Genomic DNA, 27,782 nt, shown 5'->3' with positions numbered 1-27,782 from the left:
AACAAGCCCACAGGTTTATTATGGATATTAAGTTGTGCCCAAGAAACAGTGTGAAAAATTTCTTCTAATGTACCAAAACCACCTGGTAGTGCGATAAAAGCATCAGAATTTTCAATCATTTGAGTGATTCTTTCATACATAGAAGAAACTTTTAATTCCTCCCCAATCGTAACACCTGTAATATTTCCTTCAGCTAAAGCTATAGGAATAATACCCAAAACCTGACTACCTCCAAGATGAGCAGATGTTGAAACAGATCCCATTAACCCAATATTACCTCCCCCATATACCAAGTGAATTTTTCTCTCAGCCAATATCTTTCCAAGATTATTCGCTGCTTCTACAAACACTTCATTTTTTCCAGGACTCGACCCACAAAATACACAAATATTTTTCAATGTTTGTGCAGAGGATCCAGCCATGTTTTTACTTTCTTTTTTTTTTCTGCGAAAATAGAGAGAAAGATGAGAGATTTTATAGGGGTAATATGTTATCATGACAAAACTATGGGTCACAGCTGTAAACAGAATAAATAGTAAAAACAATAATGACACACATGCATATAAACAGTAGTGTGATTGTGGCTCACAATTTTCCTCTGGTTTTACGTCCAGAAACGGCTTCAACGCCTTCTATGAGTCGAGGATATGCTTCCCATCCAATTTTCTTATAAATTGGCAAACAGGGTCTTTTTTAGTCGGATTCCCAAGACTATGACGCTCATCTTGAAATTGTTTCCATAAACGGAGAAGTTCAATATGCACATGTCCACTAGAATGCGTCTCAAGAGTCAATAAGATGTTATCTAAAGACTCCTTACTCAGCCCATTCTTAATGAAATCAATTTTATCTTCTCTGTTATTGGAAACACATCCCAAAGATCTGCATCGTTTGTCACAAGTCCATCTTGCACACTTATGACAAACCCCTAAACTTTTGGCCCTTCGTTTTTTCGCATAAGTGCTTTTTCCTAATCCAGGCAAATACCGAATGAGCAATGATTGTGGAACTTCTCCTCCTAATCGGACCTTAGCTTCAATTACAAGACGAATATCTTCTGGAATTCCTTTTTGCATTAGCAATCTCAATCTTTCACACCTTCCTGCATAAATTTTTCTTAGAACATTTTCAGAAACAGAGGGAAAATATTTACAAATTTTTGAGAGAATTTCATCCATTTTGAAAAGAAAAGAAATGATTTTTTTTTTATTTTTGTATCAGCAATTGTGGGAAACTGATTTAACCGACTATGAGAGTCACGGAGTACCGTTATCCGCCATTTAACCGGGAAAATAAAAAGATTAAGGAAACCTGAAATAAAAACAAACAAAATTAAATGCAACATAAAAATTTAAGGATCAGAAAGGGAAATAAACTCTTCTTGAAAGATTTCATTTTCCAAAAATGGTTTAAGCCTTTGTCCATTCACTTTAAAAACATCACCATTTTTAGGATTTTCAATATCCACAGCTCCATAAGGATACACATGCTTTACAACATATGGGCCTGTCCATCTTGATCGTAATTTTCCTGGGAATATGTGAAGTCGAGAATTATAAAGCAAAACTTTTTTACCAATCTCAAAAGATTTTCTAAGAATTGTTTTATCATGAAATGATTTGATTTTTGCTTTATAAATCCTTGAATTCTCATACGCATCATTTCTGAGTTCATCAAGTTCATTAAGTTGCAATTTACGCAATTTGTTGGCATCATCCATGCTTGAATTTAAAGTTTTGATCGCCCAATAAGCTTTATGTTCCAATTCCACAGGCAAATGACAATGTTTTCCATAAACCAACCTATAGGGAGACATATTCAATGATGTTTTAAAAGCTGTTCGATATGCCCAAAGTGCATCATTAAGTCGCAGAGACCAATCTTTTCTATTTGAGTTAACAGTTTTTTCCAAAATTTGCTTTATCTCCCTATTAGCTAATTCAACTTGTCCATTTGTTTGAGGATGATAAGGAGTTGTTACTTTGTGAGTAATACCATATTTTTTCATTAATGAAGCAAATGGTTTATTAACAAAGTGAGTTCCCCCATCACTTATCATAGCTCGAGGAATTCCGAATCTACTAAAAATATTTTCTTTCAAAAATTTGATGACGATTTTATGATCATTTGTTCGACATGGAATTGCCTCTATCCATTTGGAAACATAATCAACTGCAACTAAAATATACAAGTATCCAAACGACGGTGGAAAAGGTCCCATAAAATCAATTCCCCAACAGTCAAAGATTTCAATTTCAATGATAGGATTCAAAGGCATCATGTTTCTTTTTGAAATTGCACCCAATTTTTGACAATTTTCACAGATCTTGCAGATTTCGTGGGTGTCTTTAAACAAAGTGGGCCAATAAAATCCACACTGCAAAATTTTTGCAGCCGTTTTCTTTGAAGAAAAATGTCCTCCGCATGCTTCTGAATGACAAAATTTAATGACACTACTTACCTCATTGTCGGGTATGCAACGTCGAAAAATTTGATCTGGACAGTACTTGAACAGATACGGATCATCCCAATAAAGTTTTTTACCTCATTCAAAAATTTTCTCTTATCTTGGGAACTCCATTGCGGTGGCATTTTTCCTGTCACAAGAAAATTTACTATGTTAGCAAACCAAGGTGTAGTAGTAACTGAAAATAGATGTTCATCAGGAAAATTATCGTTAATTGGTGTCATTTCAAAAGATGATCCTGTTACTAGTCTCGATAAATGATCGGCTACGACATTCTCGGTTCCTTTTTTATCTTTGATCACAATGTCAAATTCTTGGAGCAACAAAATCCATCGTATCAGTCGTGGCTTTGCATCCTGTTTCGTCAACAATATCTAATAGCAGAATGATCAGTAAACACAATAGTCGTTGATCCAATCAAATAAGAACGAAATTTATCTAATGCAAATATTACAGCAAGTAGTTCTTTTTCAGTTGTGGAGTAATTCATTTGAGCATTGTTTAAAGTTCTACTTGCATAATATATCACATAAGGCTTACCGTTTCTTCTTTGACCCAGTACTGCACCGACTGCATAATCACTCGCGTCGCACATGATTTCAAATGGTAAAGACCAATCAGGAGGTTGCATGATAGGAGCTGATGTTAAATGTCGAATGATTTTATCAAAAGCATTTTGACATTCTTGAGTCCACTCAAATGCAGTGTCTTTTGTTAAGAGGTTACAAATGAGTTTAGAGATTAAACTAAAGTCCTTTATAAACCTCCTATAAAATCCAGCATGTCCCAAAAATGAGCGAATTTCTTTAATGGTTTTTGGAGGGGGTAAATTGGCAATGACATCAACTTTTGCTTTATCAACTTCAATTCCATGAGATGACACGACATGTCCCAAAACAATTCCAGAAGTAATCATGTAATGACATTTTTCCCAATTTAAAATAAGACCTTTTTCCTCGCATCTTTTTAAAACTTTTTCCAAATTTTCAAGACAATTATCAAATGTATTCCCAAAGACAGTTAAATCATCCATGAAAATTTCCAAACAATTTTCAACCATGTCGCAAAAAATGCTTAGCATACATCTTTGAAATGTTGCTGGGGCATTGCATAATCCAAATGGCATCCTTCTAAATGCAAATGTTCCAAAAGGACATGTGAATGTAGTTTTATCTTGATCTTCGAGTGCAATGGGAATTTGATAATAGCCTGAATATCCGTCAAGAAAACAGTAGTAGGGATGACCAGCTACTCTTTCTAAAATTTGATCCAAAAATGGTAATGGAAAATGATCTTTTCTAGTGGCATCATTTAATTTTCTATAGTCAATACACATCCGCCAACTAGATGGGACTCGACTTGTTAACAATTCACCTTTTTCATTTTTTATCACTGTGATGCCAGATTTTTTTGGAACTACTTGTGTTGGGCTTACCCACTTACTATCAGAAATAGGGTAGATAATCCCAACATCAAGTAATTTGAGAACTTCAGTTTTCACAACATCTTTCATGTGTGGATTTAATCTCCTTTGTGGTTGTTGAGATGTTTTAGCATTTTCTTCTAAATGAATTTTGTGTGTGCAAATTAGTGGATTAATGCCCTTCAGATCTTTTAGTGTCCAACCAATTGCATTTTTATGTCTTTTAAGCATTTCAACTAATTTAACTTCTTGATCACTTTCTAGTTTGGAAGAAATTACAACCGGATATGTTTCATCTTCTCCAAGAAATGCACACTTCAATTCTTCTGGCAAGGGTTTTAACTCCAATATGGGTGGTTCTTCTTTGTTCTCATATTTCGCCTCAAATTCTTTCTCTGATCCTGGTAACGAGTGATACCTGATAAAATCATTAAGATCAATTTCAATATTTTCTTTAACAGTTTCAATTGAACAAATATCTAATTGATCACGTGTACTCCCTTCTTGAATGTTTTCTTCCACAAGAGTTTTAATAAGATTTTCATCTTCACTTTCATCTCCTTTGTCATTTGGTTGCTTACAAAGATTAAAAACATTGAGCTCCAAGGTCATGTTACCAAATGACAACTTCATTATTCCATTCCTGCAATTTATAAGAGCATTAGAAGTTGTTAAAAATGGACGACCCAAAATTACAGGAATTTCATTACAAGCTTCGATAGGTTTTGTATCTAAAACTATGAAATCGACAGGATACACAAAGTTATCAACTTGGACCAACACGTCTTCTACCTTACCTCTTGGCACTTTAACAGATCTATCGGCAAGTAAAAGTGTTACCGAAGTAGGTTTTAACTCGCCTAGATTGAGTTCTTGATAAACTGAATATGGAAGTAAATTAACACTAGCTCCAAGATCAATCAAGGCTTTTTTAATCTTTCGTTCTCCAATAATACATGAAATAGTCGGACAACCAGGGTCTTTGTATGTGAAGGCCCTAAAAATGCTTGTTTGAAAATTTGCGAAAAATTAAAAATTTTCTTTTTAAAAGAACTTCACTGGCCTCATTCATAAAATCACTGATGAATCAAGTTCGATGTTTAAAAGTAAAGCAGCGGAAGGAAATAATTATTTGCCAACAATAACAATTTAAAAATGTTCAATGACTGATAAAATGTTTGCGGAATAAAATAACACTGCTGCACTGAGGTCCTCGGGTGCCACTACTGCCGACCCAAGCTGGCTCACTGGTCCCCGCCCTCGGCCCTGACCTCATCAGTACCTAAAACAATCAAGTCTAGTGAGCCTAAAGACTCAGCATGCATATATCGCAGGTAACGAGTAAAATCTGAGTTAAAATATGCATGGGGTAAAATATCATGTCATGAGGCATACTGAAAATAATCTGTACTGAGCAATTATAATACGTGCATAACTGAACTGATAATCACAGTAAAAATATTTTCTCCTTGGAGCCCTGTACTGAAATAACTGATAAAATTTTCTGTTGAGATTATGTTTTACGCCTGTGGCCACTGCACTAAGCTGAACTGATCGGTAACTGACTACCGGGGAGCCTGGAACTGAGCTGGCGGTCACTGAAGACCCGATGGTACCATCCTGAACTGATCGGTCACTGGCGACCGGGTGGTACCAACCTGAACTGAGCGGTCACTGGCGACCGTATAAATAATGCTCCCACATAGTGAATGCACCACAAGCCATATCGCATAAATCTCAAAAATAATCATTTTCTGTTTTTATGCACGTAATATAATTAAATGGCATAATTAAATACGAACAATTTCGATCTTCTTGCATTAAAATCATGTACTTGCTATATTTAAAAATACCTATATGACTTGATTGAAGAGTGAAAGAAGATATAAACATGCCTTGGTTTGTTTTGACTGAAAACAAACAAAATAACGACGCGGCGCGGCGGAGACGGAGTGCTCTTCACTTCCTCACTTAATTCCTTTAAATTAAGCATGCACCATAATTATTATAATTGCATAAAAAAAATCGTAAACGTGATGCATGAACATTTAAAAATATTATGATTCGTGCTCAGGGAGCTGCTAGGACAAAAATCTCACCCCAGGTGCAAAATGACCATTTTGCCCCTGGAAACCCAAAAATTATCGTTTCAACCATAGACCTCTAAAATTGACCCGAAGCTTATCAAACTCCTTAAAATATTCCAAAACATTTTTAAAATATTCTTAGACGTAAATTCGAGCCCAAACATCAACTTAATCTATTCGTTTTAAAAACTTAGACCGGGTCTCGGTTTTAACCCGAATCGACTCGAAACTCACCCGAAATTTTCCCAATTATTTATCATTCCTAACAAACACTAAAATGATTCTGAAACCATGTCATCAGCGCCATAACACACGGCTCAAACCTACAGCCTTAAAAAATTTCTCGGTCACTTACCTAACTCACCTTACAACACATGGCTCCACCCCTTACAACACATGGCTCCACTCTCCTACCACCACATATCAGCCTTTATGACTCATTAAGCCCTTCATGAACCTCCTAAATAAAACTCAACCGAAGCATAAAGCTGCCGTTCAAATTAACCACAGAAACATCGCTTACACCATGGCAACCGAAGACTCTCTTCCCTTGGCTTGCAAATGTCGATCCTAGCACACGACCAGGAAGACTAGCACCTAACCGGCTAAGCTGAGACCCTCCTCAAACCATCCTAGGGTGTCCTTGTTCCCACTGAACCCACGCAACTAGTCCTCTGCAAGCTGGAGATTCCAGCTTCTCGCTAAACCTCCCAAGACCCCTAAACACGCTCAACTCCTCGGTTTTGCATCCTACCACAGGCTGCTGTAATCTCTAACCCCAAAACAACATCTCATCACCTTGCTCATCCCCTAGACAACCAGCACTCGCAGCCCTTGCGCCACAATTTAGAAAACGTGAGTAGTAATTGTGGAAATGCATGAAACAAAGCATAACCGATACATCCTCATGTATAGTTGCTGGATCGAAAGTTTTAATGCATAAATACATGTACATCAGTAGTATAACGTGAATGATGCAGAAAAAAAAGTAAAAACGTGCCTTGTGGTGTTGATGATAAAGAAAAACGAGAGGAGGAGAGCTTCCCTAGCAAGGACAAACGACCACCGAACGTTTTTCCTAGGAGAGTAGCACTGAATTTGAGAGAGACAGCAGCTTGGATTGGGGAGTCGGCTGATGTGTGGGTGTAAAAATTTAGGTTTAGGGTTAATGACACTTAGGTGCTAATTATATAGAAAACTATAAGTTAATGGGCCTAGTTTGTTTAATTTAAATATTAAAAAGATGATTAAGCCCTATCAACTCAAAAGTAGGCCCATTAAGCTCGAACCCACTCCCGAAAAATATATCGAGTCGAAAAGATTTTCAAAATATTAGCCGAACCATTAAAAGTTCCGCGATTCGATAAAATTTGGGTACCGTTAAAAATAAAGTCCTGCAGGTAAAAATACCCTAAAAATACACCTTTTTGAAAAATACGCTTAAAAATGATTTAACTTAATTTATAAAAAACAAATCATGTAATAAATAATTTTCCTGGAAATTCCCCGGTCTCCGATCCTCGCTCGAACGTGAAATGCAACTTAAAATTCTAATGCACGAACTTTTAAAATTTCGTGAAGCAAATCCTTTCATGCATGAATTATGCATAAAATGCATAAAATAATTAAACATGACTTTATTAATTTATCTCAATACTCCATCTCCAGTCCGGCCTCCCTTATATACTGAAACGATGACGATTAAACTACTGCGTAAAATAAATAAATAATTAACTTCAAATAAACGCATTTAAAATAATCATGCAATGAAGTCAATTAAATTTTAAAAAATCTAGAATTATGCATGGCTTTTACGTCTACTGATTTTACGGGTTCTACAATCCTTCCCCCCTTAAAAGAAATTTCGTCCTCGAAATTAGAACTCACCGAATAACTCGGGCTAACGCTCTCTCATCTCCGGCTCAGACTCCCACGTAGCTTCCTCCTCTGAATGGTTGAGCCATTTGACTTTGACTCGCTTAACCAGCTTGTTCCGAAGCTTCTTCTCCTGTCTGTCTAGGATCTGCACGGGTCTCTCCTCATAAGATAAGTTCGGAGTAAGCTGCAACGGCTCAAAATTCAGCACATGCGAAGGGTTCGCCATGTACTTTCTCAGCATGGAGACGTGAAAGACATTGTGTACTCCGGCCAGATTCGGCGGAAGAGCCACACGATACGCTAGCGTCCCTACTCTGTCAAGGATCTCAAACGGTTCAATGAATCTCGGACTGAGCTTCCCTTTCTTCCCAAATCTCATGACACCCTTCATAGGTGCCACTTTCACGAAGACATGATCGCCCACTACAAACTCTAAATCTCTCCTCCGCTGATCGGCAAAACTCTTCTGTCGGCTCTGAGCAGTCTTCATCCTATCCCGGATCTTGACTACTACATCTGCTGCCTGCTGAATAATCTCTGGACCCAACTCTGCTCTCTCTCCTACTTCATCCCAATGAAGAGGAGATCTGCACTTGCGGCCATACAGTGCTTCATACGGAGCCATACCAATAGAAGACTGGAAGCTGTTGTTGTAGGTGAACTCAACCAGTGGCAGGTTAGACTCCCAACTCCCTGAGAAATCAATGACGCAAGCGCGGAGAAGATCTTCCAAAATCTGAATAACTCGCTCCGACTGTCCATCTGTCTGCGGATGAAAGGCTGTGCTAAACAGCAACTTCGTACCCAAAGTCGAATGCAAACTCTTCCAAAATGAGGAAGTGAATCTAGGATCTCTGTCGGATACGATAGAAACTGGAATGCCATGGAGTCGGACTATCTCTCGGATATACAGCTCTGCATACTGAATCATGGTGAATGTCGTCTTAATAGGTAAGAAGTGCGCTGATTTGGTAAGACGATCTACAATCACCCAAATGGCATTCGATCCTCTGGCTGATCTTGGCAAACCGATCACAAAATCCATGGTGACGTTCTCCCATTTCCACTCAGGAATAGGAAGAGGCCTGAGCAAACCTGCTGGTCTCTGATGCTCGGCCTTCACTAACTGATAGGTCAGACACTCGGACACAAATCGTCTGATGTCCTTCTTCATACCAGGCCACCAATACAATAGCTGTAAATCCTTGTACATCTTCGTACTCCCAGGGTGAATGGAGTACGGGGACGTATGGGCCTCTGATAAGATGTCTGATCGGATAAAATCACTGCTAGGAACCCATATCCTGCCTCGGTATCTCACAATACCGTCGCTGACTGAATACAAAACACTGCCCTTGGCTTCATCTCACTTCTTCCACTGTGCCAACTGAACATCTGCGGCCTGACCACTGCGAATACGGTCCAAAAGAGAAGACTGAATGGTCAAGGCAGATAGACGAGGAACTCTACCTCGAGGATAAGTCTCAAGATCGAACCTCTGCATCTCAATCTGAAGAGGTTTCTGCATCGTCAAATGAGCCATCACTGCGACTTTCCTGCTCAAAGCATCCGCAACTACATTAGCTTTACCCGGGTGGTAGCTAATGTCACAATCGTAGTTTTTCACAAGCTCCAACCAATGCCTCTGACGCATGTTCAGCTCCTTCTGCGTAAAGAAATACTTGAGGCTCTTGTGGTCGGTAAAGATCTGGCATTTCTCTCCATACAGATAATGCCTCCAAATCTTCAAAGCAAAAACTACTGCTGCTAACTCCAGATCATGGGTAGGGTAGTTCTTCTCAGGGATCTTTAGCTGTCGAGAAGCATGCGCTATCACTCTCCCATGCTGCATCAGAACTGCACCTAAACCAAGCTTCGAAGCATCGGTATAAAGGACAAACTCACCAGATCCTGACGGTACAGCCAAAACGGGTGCTGAGATAAGAGCTTGCTTCAAAGTATCGAAGCTCTTCTGACACTCCTCGCTCCAAACAAATTTCACATTCTTCTTTGTCAGTGCTGTGAGTGGAACGGCAATGGATGAGAATCCCTGAATGAACTTCCTGTAATATCCTGCTAGCCCAAGAAAACTGCGGATCTCGGATGCATTCTGAGGCACAACCCAATCTCTGACTGCTGCAACTTTTGCGGGGTCTACCTCAATACCACTACTGGAAACAATGTGGCCTAGGAACGCCACCTTCTCTAACCAGAATTCGCACTTGCTGAACTTCGCGAACAACTTATGCTTCTGCAAAGTCTGCAACACTGTGGTCAGATGCCTGCTGTGCTCCTCCCGACTCTTGGAGTAGACGAGGATGTCGTCTATGAAAACTATCACAAACTGGTCGAGGTACGGCTGAAATACGCGATTCATGAGATCCATGAAGATCGCTGGCGCATTCGTCAGACCGAACGGCATCACAAGGAACTCATAGTGACCATAACGAGTCCTGAAAGCTGTCTTCGAGACATCAGCATCTCTCACTCTCAACTGATGATAACCAGAACGCAGATCTATCTTAGAGAAAATCAAAGCTCCCTGCAACTGATCAAACAGATCCTCAATCCTCGGAAGTGGGTATTTGTTCTTAACTGTAACCCTGTTCAACTCCCGGTAGTCAATGCACAGTCTCATCGTGCCATCCTTCTTCTTCACAAATAAGACTGGCGCGCCCCATGGTGTAAAGCTAGGGCGAATGAACTCCTTGTCAAGAAGTTCCTGAATCTGTTTCTTAAGCTCTGCCATCTCTGGCGGTGCTAGTCGGTACGGTGCTTTGGAGATCGGAGCCGTACCTGGCATAAGCTCAATAGAAAACTCCACCTCTCTCTCAGGTGGCATACCCGAGACGTCTTCCGGAAAAACGTCTAGAAAATCTCTGACAACTGGGACATCTGAAGCTGACTGACTGGGTGCCTCGGGGACAGATATAAAAGTCGCTAAAAATGCCCGACACCCTCTATGCATGAGTTTCCTAGCCTGGACATAAGGAATAATGCGTGGTAAGGGAAAGTACCTGTCCGGCTCAAATAAGAACTGCTCCATTCCAGGCGGTCGGACAAGAACAGATCTCCGCTGGAAGTCGATCAATACTCTGTTCTTCAGTAGCCAGTCCATCCCTAGGATGATGTCAAATTCCGGCATCGGTAGCACAATCAAATCCGCATATACAAGCTTACCGTGCAGCTCAAGATCTATATCTCGGATAACATTGGTGGCTGCCATCTCCTCGCCTGACGGCAACACTACTGAAAAGGCTATGTCTAGCCCAATGGTCTTGATCTTCAGAAAGTTTGCAAAGACCTCCGATATAAACGAGTGAGTGGCCCCTGAATCTATCAAGGCTTTGGTAGCTTTGCCGGCTATGAAAATTCTCCCTGAAAGTTCGGAATACTAAGCAGAACCCAACGATCACAAGAGCTAAGCTTATAGACATGCAAATGTCACAGTTCTTCTAACTAAGTCCCGAAAATAATACTAAGTAGAGCATGCAACCCTATTGAAATTCTAAGTTCAAATCTAAATCTCGATTCCCAAAATCATTCTGAGTAGAGCATGCAATCCTATAACAGTTCTAAGTTCAAAAATCTTAATCCAGGTTCTCAAAATAATGAAATTCGAATAATAATTTAAGGCTTAAAGGTACCTGTCATCAACATCGTCTTCGGATTCGTTTCCGTGGCATGTAGAGCAAAAACTCTGCCCTGAGTAGGCAGATTCCTCTGGGGGCACTGCAGCAACATGTGGTCTGTACTGCCACACTTAAAACACTTTCCTGAGCCAGCCATACATGATCCAGGATGGCGACGAGAGCACCTCGGACAGAATGGGTGCTCCTGAGTCCTCGGGGCTGGGCGTCCCCGCTGCTGCTGCTGCTGCTGCTGGCCTCGGTTCCTGGGCGGTCCATGAAAAGGCCTCTTATTCTGTTGCTGATGCTGATGAGGAGGAGGGCGGTGCGGTGCCTGTACTGGGCGCTTGCCCTGGCGATCCCTCTCGATATCCCGCAGATCTTGCTCTGCGGCTAGGGCCTTGGAGACGTCAATCTCATAAGTGGCAGGGTCAGATACCCTAACATCCCGGCGCATGATCGGCCGTAAACCCACAAGGAAGTGCATCAGCTTGGCTCTGGCATCATTTGCTATCAGGGGCACAAAGTGACAGCCCCTCTCGAACTTACGGATGAACTCCGTAACCGTCATATCTCCTTGTCTCAAACTCATAAACTCGGTGGTCAGCCTGGTGCGAACCTCCTCAGCAAAATACTTGGAGTAGAAAACCTCCGTAAAGCGGGTCCAAGAAAGTGTAGCCAAAGTCAAGGCTACCGAAGCTCCTTCCCACCATAAGCGGGCGTCTCCAGTGAACAGATAGGTGGCACACCGGACTCGGTCTGCGTCTCCTAGCTCCATAAACTCGAAAATGACCTCGAGAGATTTGATCCATCCCTCGGCAACCATGGGGTCAGAAGTCCCAGAAAACTCCTTTGGACGCATCTTCATAAATCGCTCGTAAACAGCCTCGGGCCCTGTCGGCCTAGTCACCACAGCATTGTTCCCCGCAAACTGTGCGAAGAACTGTGTCATCCCAGCTAGCATCTGGGCATTCATGTCTGGTGGGGGCGGTGGAGGAGGAGGAGGTGGAGGTGTCTGCCTCTCTTGTCTCTGATCATCATTGTCCTCGCGACGATGCTCGCCACCACCTCTCGGGCGTCCAACTTGGCGTCTAGGGGGCATACTGTTCCATACATAACCCGTACGTAACTAACATGCATAATTCTAAAATTTATTTTAACTGAACACTAAAATACTGAAAATCTGGAAGCATGCTGACAAAATAATTCATGCTTTAAATAAAATGCTGAACAAAATGCTGAACTGTAAAACTTACAGACCGAAGACGTGGCTTCGTAAGGTTCTCGCAGTCAGTAGTAGTGAAACCCTATACAGAACCACCGCTCTGATACCAATGCGAAGGCCCTAAAACTGCTTGTTTGAAAATTTGCGAAAAATTAAAATTTTCTTTTTAAAAGAACTTCACTGGCCTCATTCATAAAATCACTGATGAATCAAGTTCGATGTTTAAAAGTAAAGCAGCGGAAGGAAATAATTATTTGCCAACAATAACAATTTAAAAAATGTTCAATGACTGATAAAATGTTTGCGGAATAAAATAACACTGCTGCACTGAGGTCCTCGGGTGCCACTACTGCCGACCCAAGCTGGCTCACTGGTCCCCGCCCTCGGCCCTGACCTCATCAGTACCTACAACAATCAAGTCTAGTGAGCCTAAAGACTCAGCATGCATATATCGCAGGTAACAAGTAAAATCTGAGTAAAAATATGCATGGGGTAAAATATCATGTCATGAGGCATATTGAAAATAATCTGTACTGAGCAATTATAATACGTGCATAACTGAACTGATAATCACAGTAAAAATATTTGCTCCTTGGAGCCCTGTACTGAAATAACTGATAAAATTTTCTGTTGAGATTATGTTTTACGCCTGTGGCCACTGCACTAAGCTGAACTGATCGGTAACTGACTACCAGGGAGCCTGGAACTGAGCTGGCGGTCACTGAAGACCGATTGTACCATCCTGAACTGATCGGTCACTGGCGACCGGGTGGTACCAACCTAAACTGAGCAGTCACTGGCGACCGTATAAATAATGCTCCCACATAGTGAATGCACCACAAGCCATATCGCATAAATCTCAAAAATAATCATTTTCTGTTTTCATGCACGTAATATAATTAAATGGCATAATTAAATACGAACAATTTCGATCTTCTTGCATTAAAATCATGTACTTGCTATATTTAAAAATACCTATATGACTTGATTGAAGAGTGAAAGAAGATATAAACATGCATTGGTTTGTTTTGACTGAAAACAAACAAAATAACGACGCGGCGCGGCGGAGACGGAGTGCTCTTCACTTCCTCACTTAATTCCTTTAAATTAAGCATGCACCATAATTATTATAATTGCATAAAAAAAATCGTAAACGTGATGCATGAACATTTAAAAATATTATGATTCGTGCTCAGGGCGCTGCTAGGACAAAAATCTCACCCAGGTGCAAAATGACCATTTTGCCCCTGGAAACCCAAAAATTATCGTTTCAACCATAGACCTCTAAAATTGACCCGAAGCTTATCAAACTCCTTAAAATATTCCAAAACATTTTTAAAATATTCTTAGATGTAAATTCGAGCCCAAACATCAACTTAATCTATTCGTTTTAAAAACTTAGACCGGGTCTCGGTTTTAACCCGAATCGACTCGAAACTCACCCGAAATTTTCCCAATTATTTATCATTCCTAACAAACACTAAAATGATTCTGAAACCATGTCATCAGCGCCATAACACACGGCTCAAACCTACAGCCTTAAAAAATTTCTCGGTCACTTACCTAACTCCACCCCTTACAACACATGGCTCCACTCTCCTACCACTACATATCAGCCTTTATGACTCATTAAGCCCTTCATGAACCTCCTAAATAAAACTCAACCGAAGCATAAAGCTGCCGTTCAAATTAACCACAGAAACATCGCTTACACCATGGCAACCGAAGACCCTCTTCCCTTGGCTTGCAAATGTCGATCCTAGCACACGACCAGGAAGACTAGCACCTAACCGGCTAAGCTGAGACCCTCCTCGAACCATCCTAGGGTGTCCTTGTTCCCACTGAACCCACGCAACTAGTCCTCTGCAAGCTGGAGATTCCAGCTTCTCGCTAAACCTCCCAAGACCCCTAAACACGCTCAACTCCTCGGTTTTGCATCCTACCACAAGCTGCTGTAATCTCTAACCCCAAAACAACATCTCATCACCTTGCTCATCCCCTAGACAACCAGCACTCGCAGCCCTTGCGCCACAATTTAGAAAACTTGAGTAGTAATTGTGGAAATGCATGAAACAAAGCATAACCGATACATCCTCATGTATAGTTGCTGGATCGAAAGTTTTAATGCATAAATACATGTCATCAGTAGTATAACGTGAATGATGCAGAAAAAAAAGTAAAAACGTGCCTTGTGGTGTTGATGATAAAGAAAAACGAGAAGAGGAGAGCTTCCCTAGCAAGGACAAACGACCACCGAAGGTTTTTCCTAGGAGAGTAGCACTGAATTTGAGAGAGACGGCAGCTGGGATTGGGGTGTCGGCTGATGTGTGGGTGCAAAAATTTAGGTTTAGGGTTAATGACACTTAGGTGCTAATTATATAGAAAACTATAAGTTAATGGGCCTAGTTTGTTTAATTTAAATATTAAAAAGATGATTAAGCCCTATCAACTCAAAAGTAGGCCCATTAAGCTCGAACCCACTCCCGAAAAATATATCGAGTCGAAAAGATTTTCAAAATATTAGCCGAACCATTAAAAGTTCCCCAATTCGATAAAATTTGCGTGCCGTTAAAAATAAATTCCTGCGGGTAAAAATACCCCAAAAATACACCTTTTTGAAAAATACGCTTAAAAATGATTTAACTTAATTTATAAAAAAACAAATCATGTAATAAATAATTTTCCTGGAAATTCCCCGGTCTCCGATCCTCGCTCGAACGTGAAATGCAACTTAAAATTCTAATGCACGAACTTTTAAAATTTCGTGAAGCAAATCCTATCATGCATGAATTATGCATAAAATGCATAAAATAATTAAACATGACTTTATTAATTTATCTCAATACTCCATCTCCAGTCCGGCCTCCCTTATATACTGAAACGATGACGATTAAACTACTGCGTAAAATAAATAAATAATTAACTTCAAATAAACGCATTTAAAATAATCATGCAATGAAGTCAATTAAATTTTAAAAAAATCTAGAATTATGCATGGCTTTTACGTCTACTGATTTTACGGGTTCTACATTGTATTTCAAAGTATTATTATTTTGAATGATTGCACTTACTTGTTCGGCTAAAAATGCTTTCTTTTTCACATTCAATTTTCTTTTCACAGTGCACAAGTGTTTCAAAAATTTAGCATATGATGGTGCCTGTTTTATTGCATCTAATAAAGGAATATTAACTTTTACTTGTTTAAAAATATCATATATATCAGAATTCAAATTTGATTTTTTTGTATTTTTTAATGCATGAGGGAATGGTGGTGACACTGTCTGTTGAACCTCTTCTTCGCAAGTTATGGGTTCCACTTCCTTACCCTTTGGAGTTGATTTATCATCATCTTCACAAGGTTCAAGAATGGATTTTTCCACAACCTTACCACTTCGAAGGGTAATAACAGATTTTACCTGATCCATCGGTTGAGTTCCAGAAGTTCCAGTTTGTGTATGATGATCCTTGGGATTAGGCAGAGGTTGTGAAGGAAATTTACCTTTTTCATGAACATTAAGTGCAGATGCAAATTTAGCAAGAGTAACTTTCAAATCTGTCATGGTTTGAGCAGTTTGAGTATTGATAGACTCTTGCTTTGCAATGAAAGAATTCAATGTATCTTCCAAATTTCTTTTCGGCGGAGGAACATAAGGTGCATAATTTTGAAAATTTTGTTGATTTTGAAAATGTGGTTGTGGAAATTGTGTAGCATTATCATTCCTCCAACTAAAATTTGGATGGTTTCGCCAACCTGGATTGTAATTTTGAGAAAATGGTTCAAAATTTGGCCTTTTGAAATTGTTCAAAACATTGGCTTGTTCATGGAGACATTCTTTAAAAGAGGGCAAAGTGGGTCAATCTTTTGTAAAATGATCACTTGTATCACAGATGTGACACGTAATTTCTTGAACAGATTTTAATTGACCATTCTTTTTCAATTCAAGTGCCTCAACTTTTCTTGCCAAAGAGGTAAATCTAGCTTGAAGATCATGTTCATCTTTGAGAGTGTACATACCTCCACCAGATGTAGGAGATTGAATCTTGTTTGATGGTTCGATTGATACCATATTAATTGTCACACCCTTACTCTATACTTAGCATAATTACCATAATCAAAATAGGATTTGAATGATATAACTATATTATGAATCAAATCAACAAGGGGCATCACTTTGACGGTTTGTAAAAATTTTGGCATGATGTCCCTATATTTTGTATAAGCCCAAACCAAGCAACAACATTTATATATACATAGACACAAACTCAACTCAAGCAACAACATCAACCCATATATATATAATCGTATTCTTACACACAAACATATTCTGTACCATCATACCCCTAGACATAAACATTGTAAAACTTGTTTCAAACCCTGACATTCAATTCATTATAATACATATGCGGAAGCTATACAATAAGAAGCCCGGTTCTTGTCGAGGCGAGGCACGTCACTAGCATCCATTGGCGAACCGGCATCCTACGCATCTTCACTACCTGATCCTGTAATACATGAGCTACGTGAGTTTATAAACTCAATAAGTTGGCACTTGTACGTATCAATATGCATAGAAGGAACATACATATCAAGTTGTGATCAAGAATGAATCTTAAAAACATGTCATACCGTAGCATATATTCAATGTTCATTTTTGTACTTGAGCCTCATTAGTTGACCTGTACTACCGTGCTTGCTTTATTATATAGCTACTACTGTGTTGGACGTCAGGGAGCAACCTTTGGCATCCCCACGCCCCATGAACATATATTGGCCAATAGCTTTGGTGGACTTAAAACCACCCATGATGTCAACAAGCTCTATATCATGTAAATCAATCCTTTTCTTTTCATGTTCATGTTCTTGTTCATGACATAGCACCCATCATCAATATTCATGAGTTCCTTACATATTTAATACATAACAATGGAATATGGTGCTATGTTTTCATCAATAAACATACTAACAATGTACATATATCAATAGACAATGAGATGCATTTGAAATTCATAATATTACTCATGTATTACTTCAAGAACATGCCAACTTACCGTCCAATCGTACGAATACTTGTTTGAGACGATGTATTTCGCTCTTATACTGTCAATAAACCAATAGTTCAGTTACTATTTCTATACAAGGTGAAGTTTGCTCCTCTACATTTATAATAACCAAAAGAGATGAAAACTTACACCTTTATGAAGTTCTTGTGATGGAAAACTAAAATCTAACTTCAAATTGATGATGAAGAAGAAGAGATGAGCTTTTGGAGGAAGATTTATTTGTGTCTTTCGAGTTTTGCTGTGGAAAAGGAGTTGTGGAATGGTAAATAAGGTCAAGGAAGTCGAAACTTATCTTCTTATATATTGGGCGGTGCTCGGGCGGTCATAAATTACCGCTCGAGCGCGGCACTTTCTGCTCCAAAATAGAACCATTGGCGCTCGGGCGGTAATTTATTACCGCTCGGGCGCCACTTATTCTGCTTCTGCACACTACTTCGTCAAAGATTGCTCCGGAAATTACCGCTCGGGCGCCACCTATTCTGCTTCTGCACACTACTTCGTCAAAGATTGCTCCGGAAACGTATCTTCCGTTCATAATCTGAAAAAATGGTAAACTAGGAAGTTGTAGCTCTATGTCTTGGCTTGAATCTCCCACTGGTTTCATGTCATTTGGAGGTCTGAGTAAAAAGTTATGCCCATTCTCCCAACATGTGTCATTGTAGGAGTAACGATACACACAACTGACTTCGGGGCGCTTTTGGCTTGTCTTCCACAATGATTTGGACAAAACCCAAAACGTGAAAGTTGTAGCATTATATCTTAGCTTTCTAACGGTTATGGCCTCACTCAATTTGGATCAATATTCAAATCATTATGCTAAAACCCGTACGAACTACCATATTTACATCTCATTTCCCACAACTTCCATTACACTATTTCTATGTACACATCTTACTATCACTATTTTGACATATATTCATTCTCATTACACCATGAACAATATAAGAGTCATGTTCATTCTCAATATTGATGCTTCATTCATCACGTGAAATCTAATGAGGTAATTAACTACAAACTAAACGACATAAAGTGTCCCAATTTTGAGCATTTTCAGCTAATGAATCGAGATACTCAATTGCCTCGTTTGGATCTTTATCTTCAAATGTTCCATTACACATAAATTCAATCATTTGCCTATCTTTAGGTGTTAAGCCTTCATAAAATTGAGAAACAACTCTCCAAATTTCAAAACCATGATGTGGACAAAGATTAAGCAATTCTTTGTATCTATCCCAACACTGATAAAAAGTTTCTCCTTGTTTTTGAGTGAAAGTGATGATTTGCCTTTTGAAAGAATTTGTTCTATGAGATGGAAAAAACTTTTTCAAAAATTGTTGTTGCAATTCATCCCAAGTTCGAATGGATCCCGATCTAAGATTTTGTAGCCAAGTTTTAGCTTTATCTTTTAAAGAAAAAGGAAAAAGCTTAAGGCGAATGGTGTTCATGCTACAATTTAGATCATTATATGTGTTGCACACTTCTTCAAACTCTCGTAAATCTAAGCCATGAAAGTTGGGTAAAAGTTGGATAATACCAGGCTTAAAATTGAAATGAGATGCATCAGGGGCAAAAACTAGACATGAAGGTGCACTAGTACGTGTAGGATTCATGTGATCTCTAAGTGTTCTTCATCTATCATGATCATGTTGAGATTGAATTTCATCTTCATTTTCTTGGATAGGTTCTTCCGCCATGTTTTGTAAAAATAAAGGGTTGTTTCGAATGAGTCGACCACTAAGTGTACGTGACCAAATGCTCATGCAAATGCAAAAGAAAAAAAAAACACACAAAAGCAATAAAAATTCAAATAAAGAAAAATAAACTATAAACAATATTAAATAGACTTGAAATTAAATTATACTTCCCGGCAACGGCGCCAAAAACTTGTTGCGACTTTGATTGTTGCACTCCCAAGAGCAGGTTTTCCACAAGTAATATAATTCGGTGAGTCCGAATATCGTATCCACATGGAAGCTAAGGTAATTACAAGTCCACTACAATGTCTTTTTGTTTTGTTTTTGTTTTTGTTTCTTTTTAATTTTAATTTTTTGAATATTTAATGGGTAAATTTTAATTGTTCAAATTTTAATTTAAGTAGTTGAGATTAAAGGATCCACTCTTGGTATTTTAATAAAGTTAACATTAACGAACAATATTGAAATCCACTTAATAAAATGGTTCCAATATATTAAATAATCATATTTATATTATGTTATAAATTATTATCTCATAAATATATAATATATTCCAAAACTTATAAATGTGGTCAAGTATTTATTGTGCTATATATATATATTTGTAAACACTAAATCAAGATTCTCACTTTAAATGGTTGGTAAAACCAAACTAACATTTAAATGGTACCAAGAAAATATTATTATGATATATTTATATATAGTAAATCAAGGAATCCAAGTTAAATGGTTGGTAAAACCAAACTAACATTTAAATGGTTCCAAGAATTTAACATTATAATATATTTATATATAATAAATCAAGGCATCCACTTTAAATGGTTGGTAATACCAAACTAACATTTAAATGGTTCCAAGAATTTAGTGTAACATATAGCAACAATAAATCAAAACTCCCACTTATAAGTAGGGTATAAAAATGCTTAAAGAAATAAATATAACATAAACAATAAATAATGATTAAATAATATAAAACATAGATGCTCACCTTTTAATAACCTTATTATCATGCCAAGAGTTTCACCTTATCATCTCAACTTTAGGAAGTTAACTATTCATTATTCAAAGTGTAAAACTTTGAATATGAAATTAACATGCTAATTATATTTAAATGAAGAGATAAAAGAAAAATATAGAGAGAAATATTATGAACTCAAAGGTTTGTTCATAGAATGAGGGATATCTCAATACATTACAATGCACCCCTATTTATAGCCAAATTTGGGGAGACAACCACAAATAAAATATTATTTTTTACACATAAGTCTTCATTGGTGTTCCAAGAAATTAATATTATATTACACATCACTTTTGAAAATCTTCTTCTCCGAATTTGCTTATTCACATAAAATGAAACATGTGGATAATTGAGTTGTCTAGTTGTGGTATTTTTTTCAGAATATTTGACCAAGTAATTTGAGAGATATGGTCAAAATATTAGAGCATGGTAAAACTGCCACTCCTTTGGTAACTTTAATTGTTGCTTAATTTGATCCCACTTGTGAGAGGATTTTTATCTCATGCTTGGCAACAATATTGTAGATCTTATAATCAACTTTCTACAGGTCCAAGAATCATCTTAATCCCATTTGCAACGCCAAGGTTATTCTTGTTTTATCGAACCTGTAAAAAATAGTAAAAACTTATAATTACACAACAACTTATATTTTATACAATTTATTATAAAACATATAATATTTATTTAAACATTTAATAAAACAAAAACTATATATTTATATTATAAAATATTTAATTAATGTACAATTTTTATGTTTATCACACCTCCCAAACAGCTTATTGCTAGTCCCTAGCAATTTAAGCGTTAATAGCAATACAAAACATATTGATTAATTTAAATAGAAATGTAATCAGAACTATCTAAGTGTTTAAATTAAATTTAAAAACTGTCAAAGTTATATCAAGATCATCATAATTATAATTTATGAAATAATTTGAGATGATTAATTCAAAGCTTATTTCAGGTAGTTAAATGTACACGGCCTTCAGAAATTCCTAGTAAGAGTCTCAACTCCATATCCTCACAGGTTAATAAATGTTTCAATTTATGGCAACGATTTCTCTCATGGAGTTGGAATACAGATAAATGCTCAGAAAAATGGTTTACAGAATGCAGACAGACAAATGAGCCAAACTAATCAAAAGATAGGAAATCCATTGATTTAAAATCCAGTTGTTCTTATTATATATATTTTTTCCTGATTTTTTTTTTTACATCATGGAATCAAACTAAGTTTATGCTTCTTGACCACATATTTATTAATTTGTACAATGTATTTCTCTCTCTCTTTCCTTTTTTTTATTTGTATTTTTATGAGAGAAAAATGGGTCGCAGCATATAACTTAAATTACATAAATCTTCAACATCTTTTTTCTTTTTTTTTCTTCGCTTTTTTTTTTCAGGAAATATCAATTTTTTTTTTTCAAAATAAGAACTCGAGATCTAAACAATTGATAGCCTCTCCGATGATCAATAAAGTCTCGCAAGCTGTTTTCTCAATCCTCTCCACTCACTCACAAAATATGTGTGAGTTCAAAAATTTTAGGCACTCTTATAAGGTATATCTTGGGCCATATACTTTAATACCTAATTTTATCACAATGGTTAATCACTCAAAAAGATTTCATAAATCATATTTTTATATTGATCAGAATATTAAAAATGACCTTTTTTCAAATAAAAATTTAAACATTCTTAAATAGAGTAATGCATGTTCTAATTTAAATCTTTCAAATATGTAATGTATGACATTTTTGCAAAAATTACTAAGGTACAAACAATAAACATGGTTTTATTTTAAAATAATATTTAATTTTTTTTTTAAATGTGTTCTCCCCCCAATCAGAATATGACATTGTCCCTAATGTCAAAATAGCTATTAATAAAGAGTACATAATGAAAGAGATATCACCTGGAATTTTATTGAAGATAACAAACTGAAACAAACGCAAACCAATCCACGACTTTTGAATCAATGATCCAACTTCCTTTTCTTACTGCTTGATTGCGACCAATTGATCTTTGTTATCATCGGATCAGGCTTCTGAACAAAAGCTTCCAAATCATCAATTAATTGATCGGCAGTCGAAGCACAGATGAGCATCCGTCGTGAATTTTCTGAAATGAAATTCTGTTCCACAGCTTTATCAAGAAATGTCAACAAACTGTCATAATAATTATAGATATTCAACAAGCCCACAGGTTTATTATGGATATTAAGTTGTGCCCAAGAAACAGTGCGAAAAATTTCTTCTAATGTACCAAAACCACCTGGTAGTGCGATAAAAGCATCAGAATTTTCAATCATTTGAGTGATTCTTTCATACATAGAAGAAACTTTTAATTCCTCCCCAATCGTAACACCTGTAATATTTCCTTCAGCTAAAGCTATAGGAATAATACCCAAAACCTGACTACCTCCAAGATGAGCAGATGTTGAAACAGATCCCATTAACCCAATATTACCTCCCCCATATACCAAGTGAATTTTTCTCTCAGCCAATATCTTTCCAAGATTATTCGCTGCTTCTACAAACACTTCATTTTTTCCAGGACTCGACCCACAAAATACACAAATATTTTTCAATGTTTGTGTAGAGGATCCAGCCATGTTTTTCCCTTTTTTTTTCTGCGAAAATAGAGAGAAAGATGAGAGATTTTATAGGGTAATATGTTATCATGACAAAACAATGGGTCACAGCTGTAAACAGAATAAATAGTAAAAACAATAATGACACACATGCATATGAACAGTAGTGTGATTGTGGCTCACAATTTTCCTCTGGTTTTACGTCCAGAAACGGCTTCAACGCCTTCTATGAGTCGAGGATATGGTTTCCATCCAATTTTCTTATAAATTGCCAAACAGGGTCTTTTTTAGTCGGATTCCCAAGACTATGACGCTCATCTTGAAATTGTTTCCATAAACGGAGAAGTTCAATATGCACATGTCCACTAGAATGCGTCTCAAGAGTCAATAAGATGTTATCTAAAGACTTCTTACTCAGCCCATTCTTAATGAAATCAATTTTATCTTCTCTGTTATTGGAAACACATCCCAAAGATCTGCATCGTTTGTCACAAGTCCATCTTGCACACTTATGACAAACCCCTAAACTTTTGGCCCTTCGTTTTTTCGCATAAGTGCTTTTTCCTAATCCAGGCAAATACCGAATGAGCAATGATTGTGGAACTTCTCCTCCTAATCGGACCTTAGCTTCAATTACAAGACGAATATCTTCTGGAATTCCTTTTTGCATTAGCAATCTCAATCTTTCACACCTTCCTGCATAAATTTTTCTTAGAACACTTTCAGAAACAGAGGGAAAATATTTACAAATTTTTGAGAGAATTTCATCCATTTTGAAAAGAAAAGAAATGATTTTTTTTTTATTTTTGTATCAGCAATTGTGGGAAACTGATTTAACCGACTATGAGAGTCACGGAGTACCGTTATCCGCCATTTAACCGGGAAAATAAAAAGATTAAGGAAACCTGAAATAAAAACAAACAAAATTAAATGCAACATAAAAATTTAAGGATCAGAAAGGGAAATAAACTCTTCTTGAAAGATTTCATTTTCCAAAAATGGTTTAAGCCTTTGTCCATTCACTTTGAAAACATCACCATTTTTAGGATTTTCAATATCCACAGCTCCATAAGGATACACATGCTTTACAATATATGGGCCTGTCCATCTTGATCGTAATTTTCCTGGGAATATGTGAAGTCGAGAATTATAAAGCAAAACTTTTTTACCAATCTCAAAAGATTTTCTAAGAATTGTTTTATCATGAAATGATTTGATTTTTGCTTTATAAATCCTCGAATTCTCATACGGGTCATTTCTGAGTTCATCAAGTACATTAAGTTGCAATTTACGCAATTTGTTGGCATCATCCATGCTTGAATTTAAAGTTTTGATCGCCCAATAAGCTTTATGTTCCAATTCCACAGGCAAATGACAATGTTTTCCATAAACCAACCTATAGGGAGACATATTCAATGATGTTTTAAAAGCTGTTCGATATGCCCATAGTGCATCATTAAGTCGCAGAGACCAATCTTTTCTATTTGAGTTAACAGTTTTTTCCAAAATTTGCTTTATCTCCCTATTAGCTAATTCAACTTGTCCATTTGTTTGAGGATGATAAGGAGTTGTTACTTTGTGAGTAATACCATATTTTTTCATTAATGAAGCAAATGGTTTATTAACAAAGTGAGTTCCCCCATCACTTATCATAGCTCGAGGAATTCCGAATCTACTAAAAATATTTTCTTTCAAAAATTTGATGACGATTTTATGATCATTTGTTCGACATGGAATTGCCTCTATCTATTTGGAAACATAATCAACTGCAACTAAAATTTACAAGTATCCAAACGACGGTGGAAAAGGTCCCATAAAATCAATTCCCCAACAGTCAAAGATTTCAATTTCAATGATAGGATTCAAAGGAATCATGTTTCTTTTTGAAATTGCACCCAATTTTTTACAATTTTCACAGATCTTGCAGATTTCGTGGGTGTCTTTAAACAAAGTGGGCCAATAAAATCCACACTGCAAAATTTTTGCAGCCGTTTTCTTTGAAGAAAAATGTCCTCCGCATGCTTCTGAATGACAAAATTTAATGACACTACTTACCTCATTGTCGGGTATGCAACGTCGAAAAATTTGATCTGGACAGTACTTGAACAGATAAGGATCATCCCAATTAAAGTTTTTTACCTCATTCAAAAATTTTCTCTTATCTTGGGAACTCCATTGCGGTGGCATTTTTCCTGTCACAAGAAAAATTACTATGTTAGCAAACCAAGGTGTAGTAGTAACTGAAAATAGATGTTCATCAGGAAAATTATCGTTAATTGGTATCATTTCAAAAGATGATCCTGTTACTAGTCTCGATAAATGATCGGCTACGACATTCTCGGTTCCTTTTTTATCTTTGATCACAATGTCAAATTCTTGGAGCAACAAAATCCATCGTATCAGTCGTGGCTTTGCATCCTGTTTCGTCAACAAATATCTAATAGCAGAATGATCAGTAAACAAATAGTAAAAACTTATAATTACACAACAACTTATATTTTATACAATTTATTATAAAACATATAATATTTAAACATTTAATAAAACAAAAACTATATATTTATATTATAAAATATTTAATTAATGTACAGTTTTTATGTTTATCAGGGAGGAGGAATTGTAGTGCCTAAAAATCAGTACACATAAACTGCATGCATAATTTAGTATTTAATTAATTTAATTTATTTAAAAGAATTAAATGATAAATTCAACATGTTTATTTTATTTTAAATATTTATATGTTTATTTTTATGAGATTTAAATGCATTTCTTGAGTTTGAGTTTTTCAAATGAATATTCGATGCTTGGCCGGGGATAGGAGACCAGAGACGATTAAGAAGATAAAATTAAATGTTATATTTTTATTTTAAGCCAATAAAATTTGTTTTTTTAAATGATTTATGAATTTTAGCATTTTAAAGGTCAATTTAAATTATTAGACGATATATAAAATTTTAAGCTTTTAAAATGTAAATTTTGAAAATTTGAGGATTTAATCCTGAAATTGGGTGTAAAATATGAATTTTATGCCTTAATTAATGTATTTATTTAGTATTTAAGTTAAAATAGAATTTTTAAGTACTCTTTTTAACTATTTTCGAAATTTGGAATTTTTAATCTTGAAAATTTGGTACTTAATTATTTTATTAAATCTTGAAGTGAGATTAAATAATTAGATTAGTAATATTTTACCACTAATTATTTGACTAAGCATTTTTTTACATTAATCTAATTCTCAAACTCACGCACACCTACAAACACACACGCTCACAATTTTACACACACTAAATAACTTGTAAAACTAGGGTTGTGCCTCCCATGAGCAGCAGCTTCTTGAGCATTCGTCCAAGGAATATTTTGGAGATTTTGGTGAGTTTATGTCAAGAAAAATGTGAAGGAATCGTCCTTTGATTGTAATGCCCGAGATTTTATGTCGTGTTAAATTACGATTATTAATTTTAATCGAGACGATTATGAAAGGGCTAACCGAGACACGAAATGAGATCACGTGTGAAAATTGATGTGTGAGAACAGTAGCATCGGCGCACATGCGCGACTATATGCGCGCATCTGCGCGAGGGTTCCAGAAAGATTGGCGCATATGCGCCAATGGATTCGCGCACATGCGCGAGGGTACCCGAGACTTGGTAAATTGCAGATATGGCCTCGCGCACATGCGCCGAGGAAGGCGCGCATATGCGCGAGTGTAGGTGGGCACGAGACAGTAGGTCTCGCGCATATGCGCGGGGATGGGGCGCGCATATGCGCGAGTTGTCGAGAGCTTCAACGCGGAGACCCGAAGGTCTCGCGCATATGCGCCGAGTAAGTCGCGCATATGCACGAGACGTGTTGAGCCAAGATCGAGCCACTCGTCCTGATGCATGTTGCGGATATATATATATATATATATATATATATATATATATATATATATATATATATATATATACATGCAAAATTTCCTCAGAATCTCAGAGGAAAAGAACGAGAGCTTCCGGGGAGAAATCACGTTTAATTCGATTTTGCGATCAATCCGTCCGTTAGATTTTAAATCTGACTTCGACACTGTGTTCCTATCAACGCAGGCTACTACGGGACGTAAGTTTTATTACGTTTTGACATGTTTTGAAATTATGATGTTGTCAGAATTTAATACACGTCATATATGTTGTTCTTGACATGTTAGAAAGCGTAGAATCGAAGTCAGATTAAGAAACAGACTGAATATGGATTGTTATGAATTTCGGAAGGAAATTGACTAGAATTGATATCAGATTTTTATAGTGGTTGATTGTAAATTATTGGAATTGGTATAGACGGATATAGTATTACCAGTATCGTAAGATTGTATTGTTGTACCGTCAGAATATGATAAAACAGAGATGTTGTGATTTGATTAGAATATTGATACAGAATATTGGTATTGTCATTGCCAGATTGAACAATGACAGACGTTGAATCAAGACTTTGATTGTATCAGATCGACAGCAAGAAAGGTATAAATAAATGTTGATTCGGGATTGTACAACTCGAGTTAGGTGTGACTTGAGTTTCCCTAAATCACATACTTTATCTTATTGCATTGATATTTGCAAATTATCAGATTGATATGTTAATGTATTGACTTAGAACAGAGTCAGAGTCCGAGTCTAGGGCAGACAGCCTAGCTAGGGTAGAACCGCCGAGTCTTTCTCAGAACCGATAAGACTC

General features: G+C 36.9%; 1 protein-coding gene across 1 annotated transcript in view; it reads right to left on the bottom strand.

The window, feature by feature from the left end:
- Positions 1 to 539: 539 nt before the first annotated feature.
- The window catches only part of LOC140839043 (uncharacterized), a 52,841-nt gene continuing 25,598 nt past the window's right edge, over positions 540 to 27,782 (bottom strand). The window contains 5 exon segments of the mRNA XM_073205674.1: positions 540 to 1,850; positions 2,463 to 2,535; positions 2,538 to 2,599; positions 4,138 to 4,878; positions 15,746 to 16,541. Coding sequence (XP_073061775.1) covers positions 1,352 to 1,850; positions 2,463 to 2,535; positions 2,538 to 2,599; positions 4,138 to 4,878; positions 15,746 to 16,541 — 2,171 coding nt within the window. The 3' untranslated portion in view covers positions 540 to 1,351.

This window comes from Primulina eburnea, chromosome 8 (genome assembly GCF_022965805.1).
Source record: "Primulina eburnea isolate SZY01 chromosome 8, ASM2296580v1, whole genome shotgun sequence".
NCBI lineage: Eukaryota > Viridiplantae > Streptophyta > Magnoliopsida > Lamiales > Gesneriaceae > Primulina > Primulina eburnea.
This window is presented reverse-complemented; position numbering and strand designations above follow the sequence as displayed.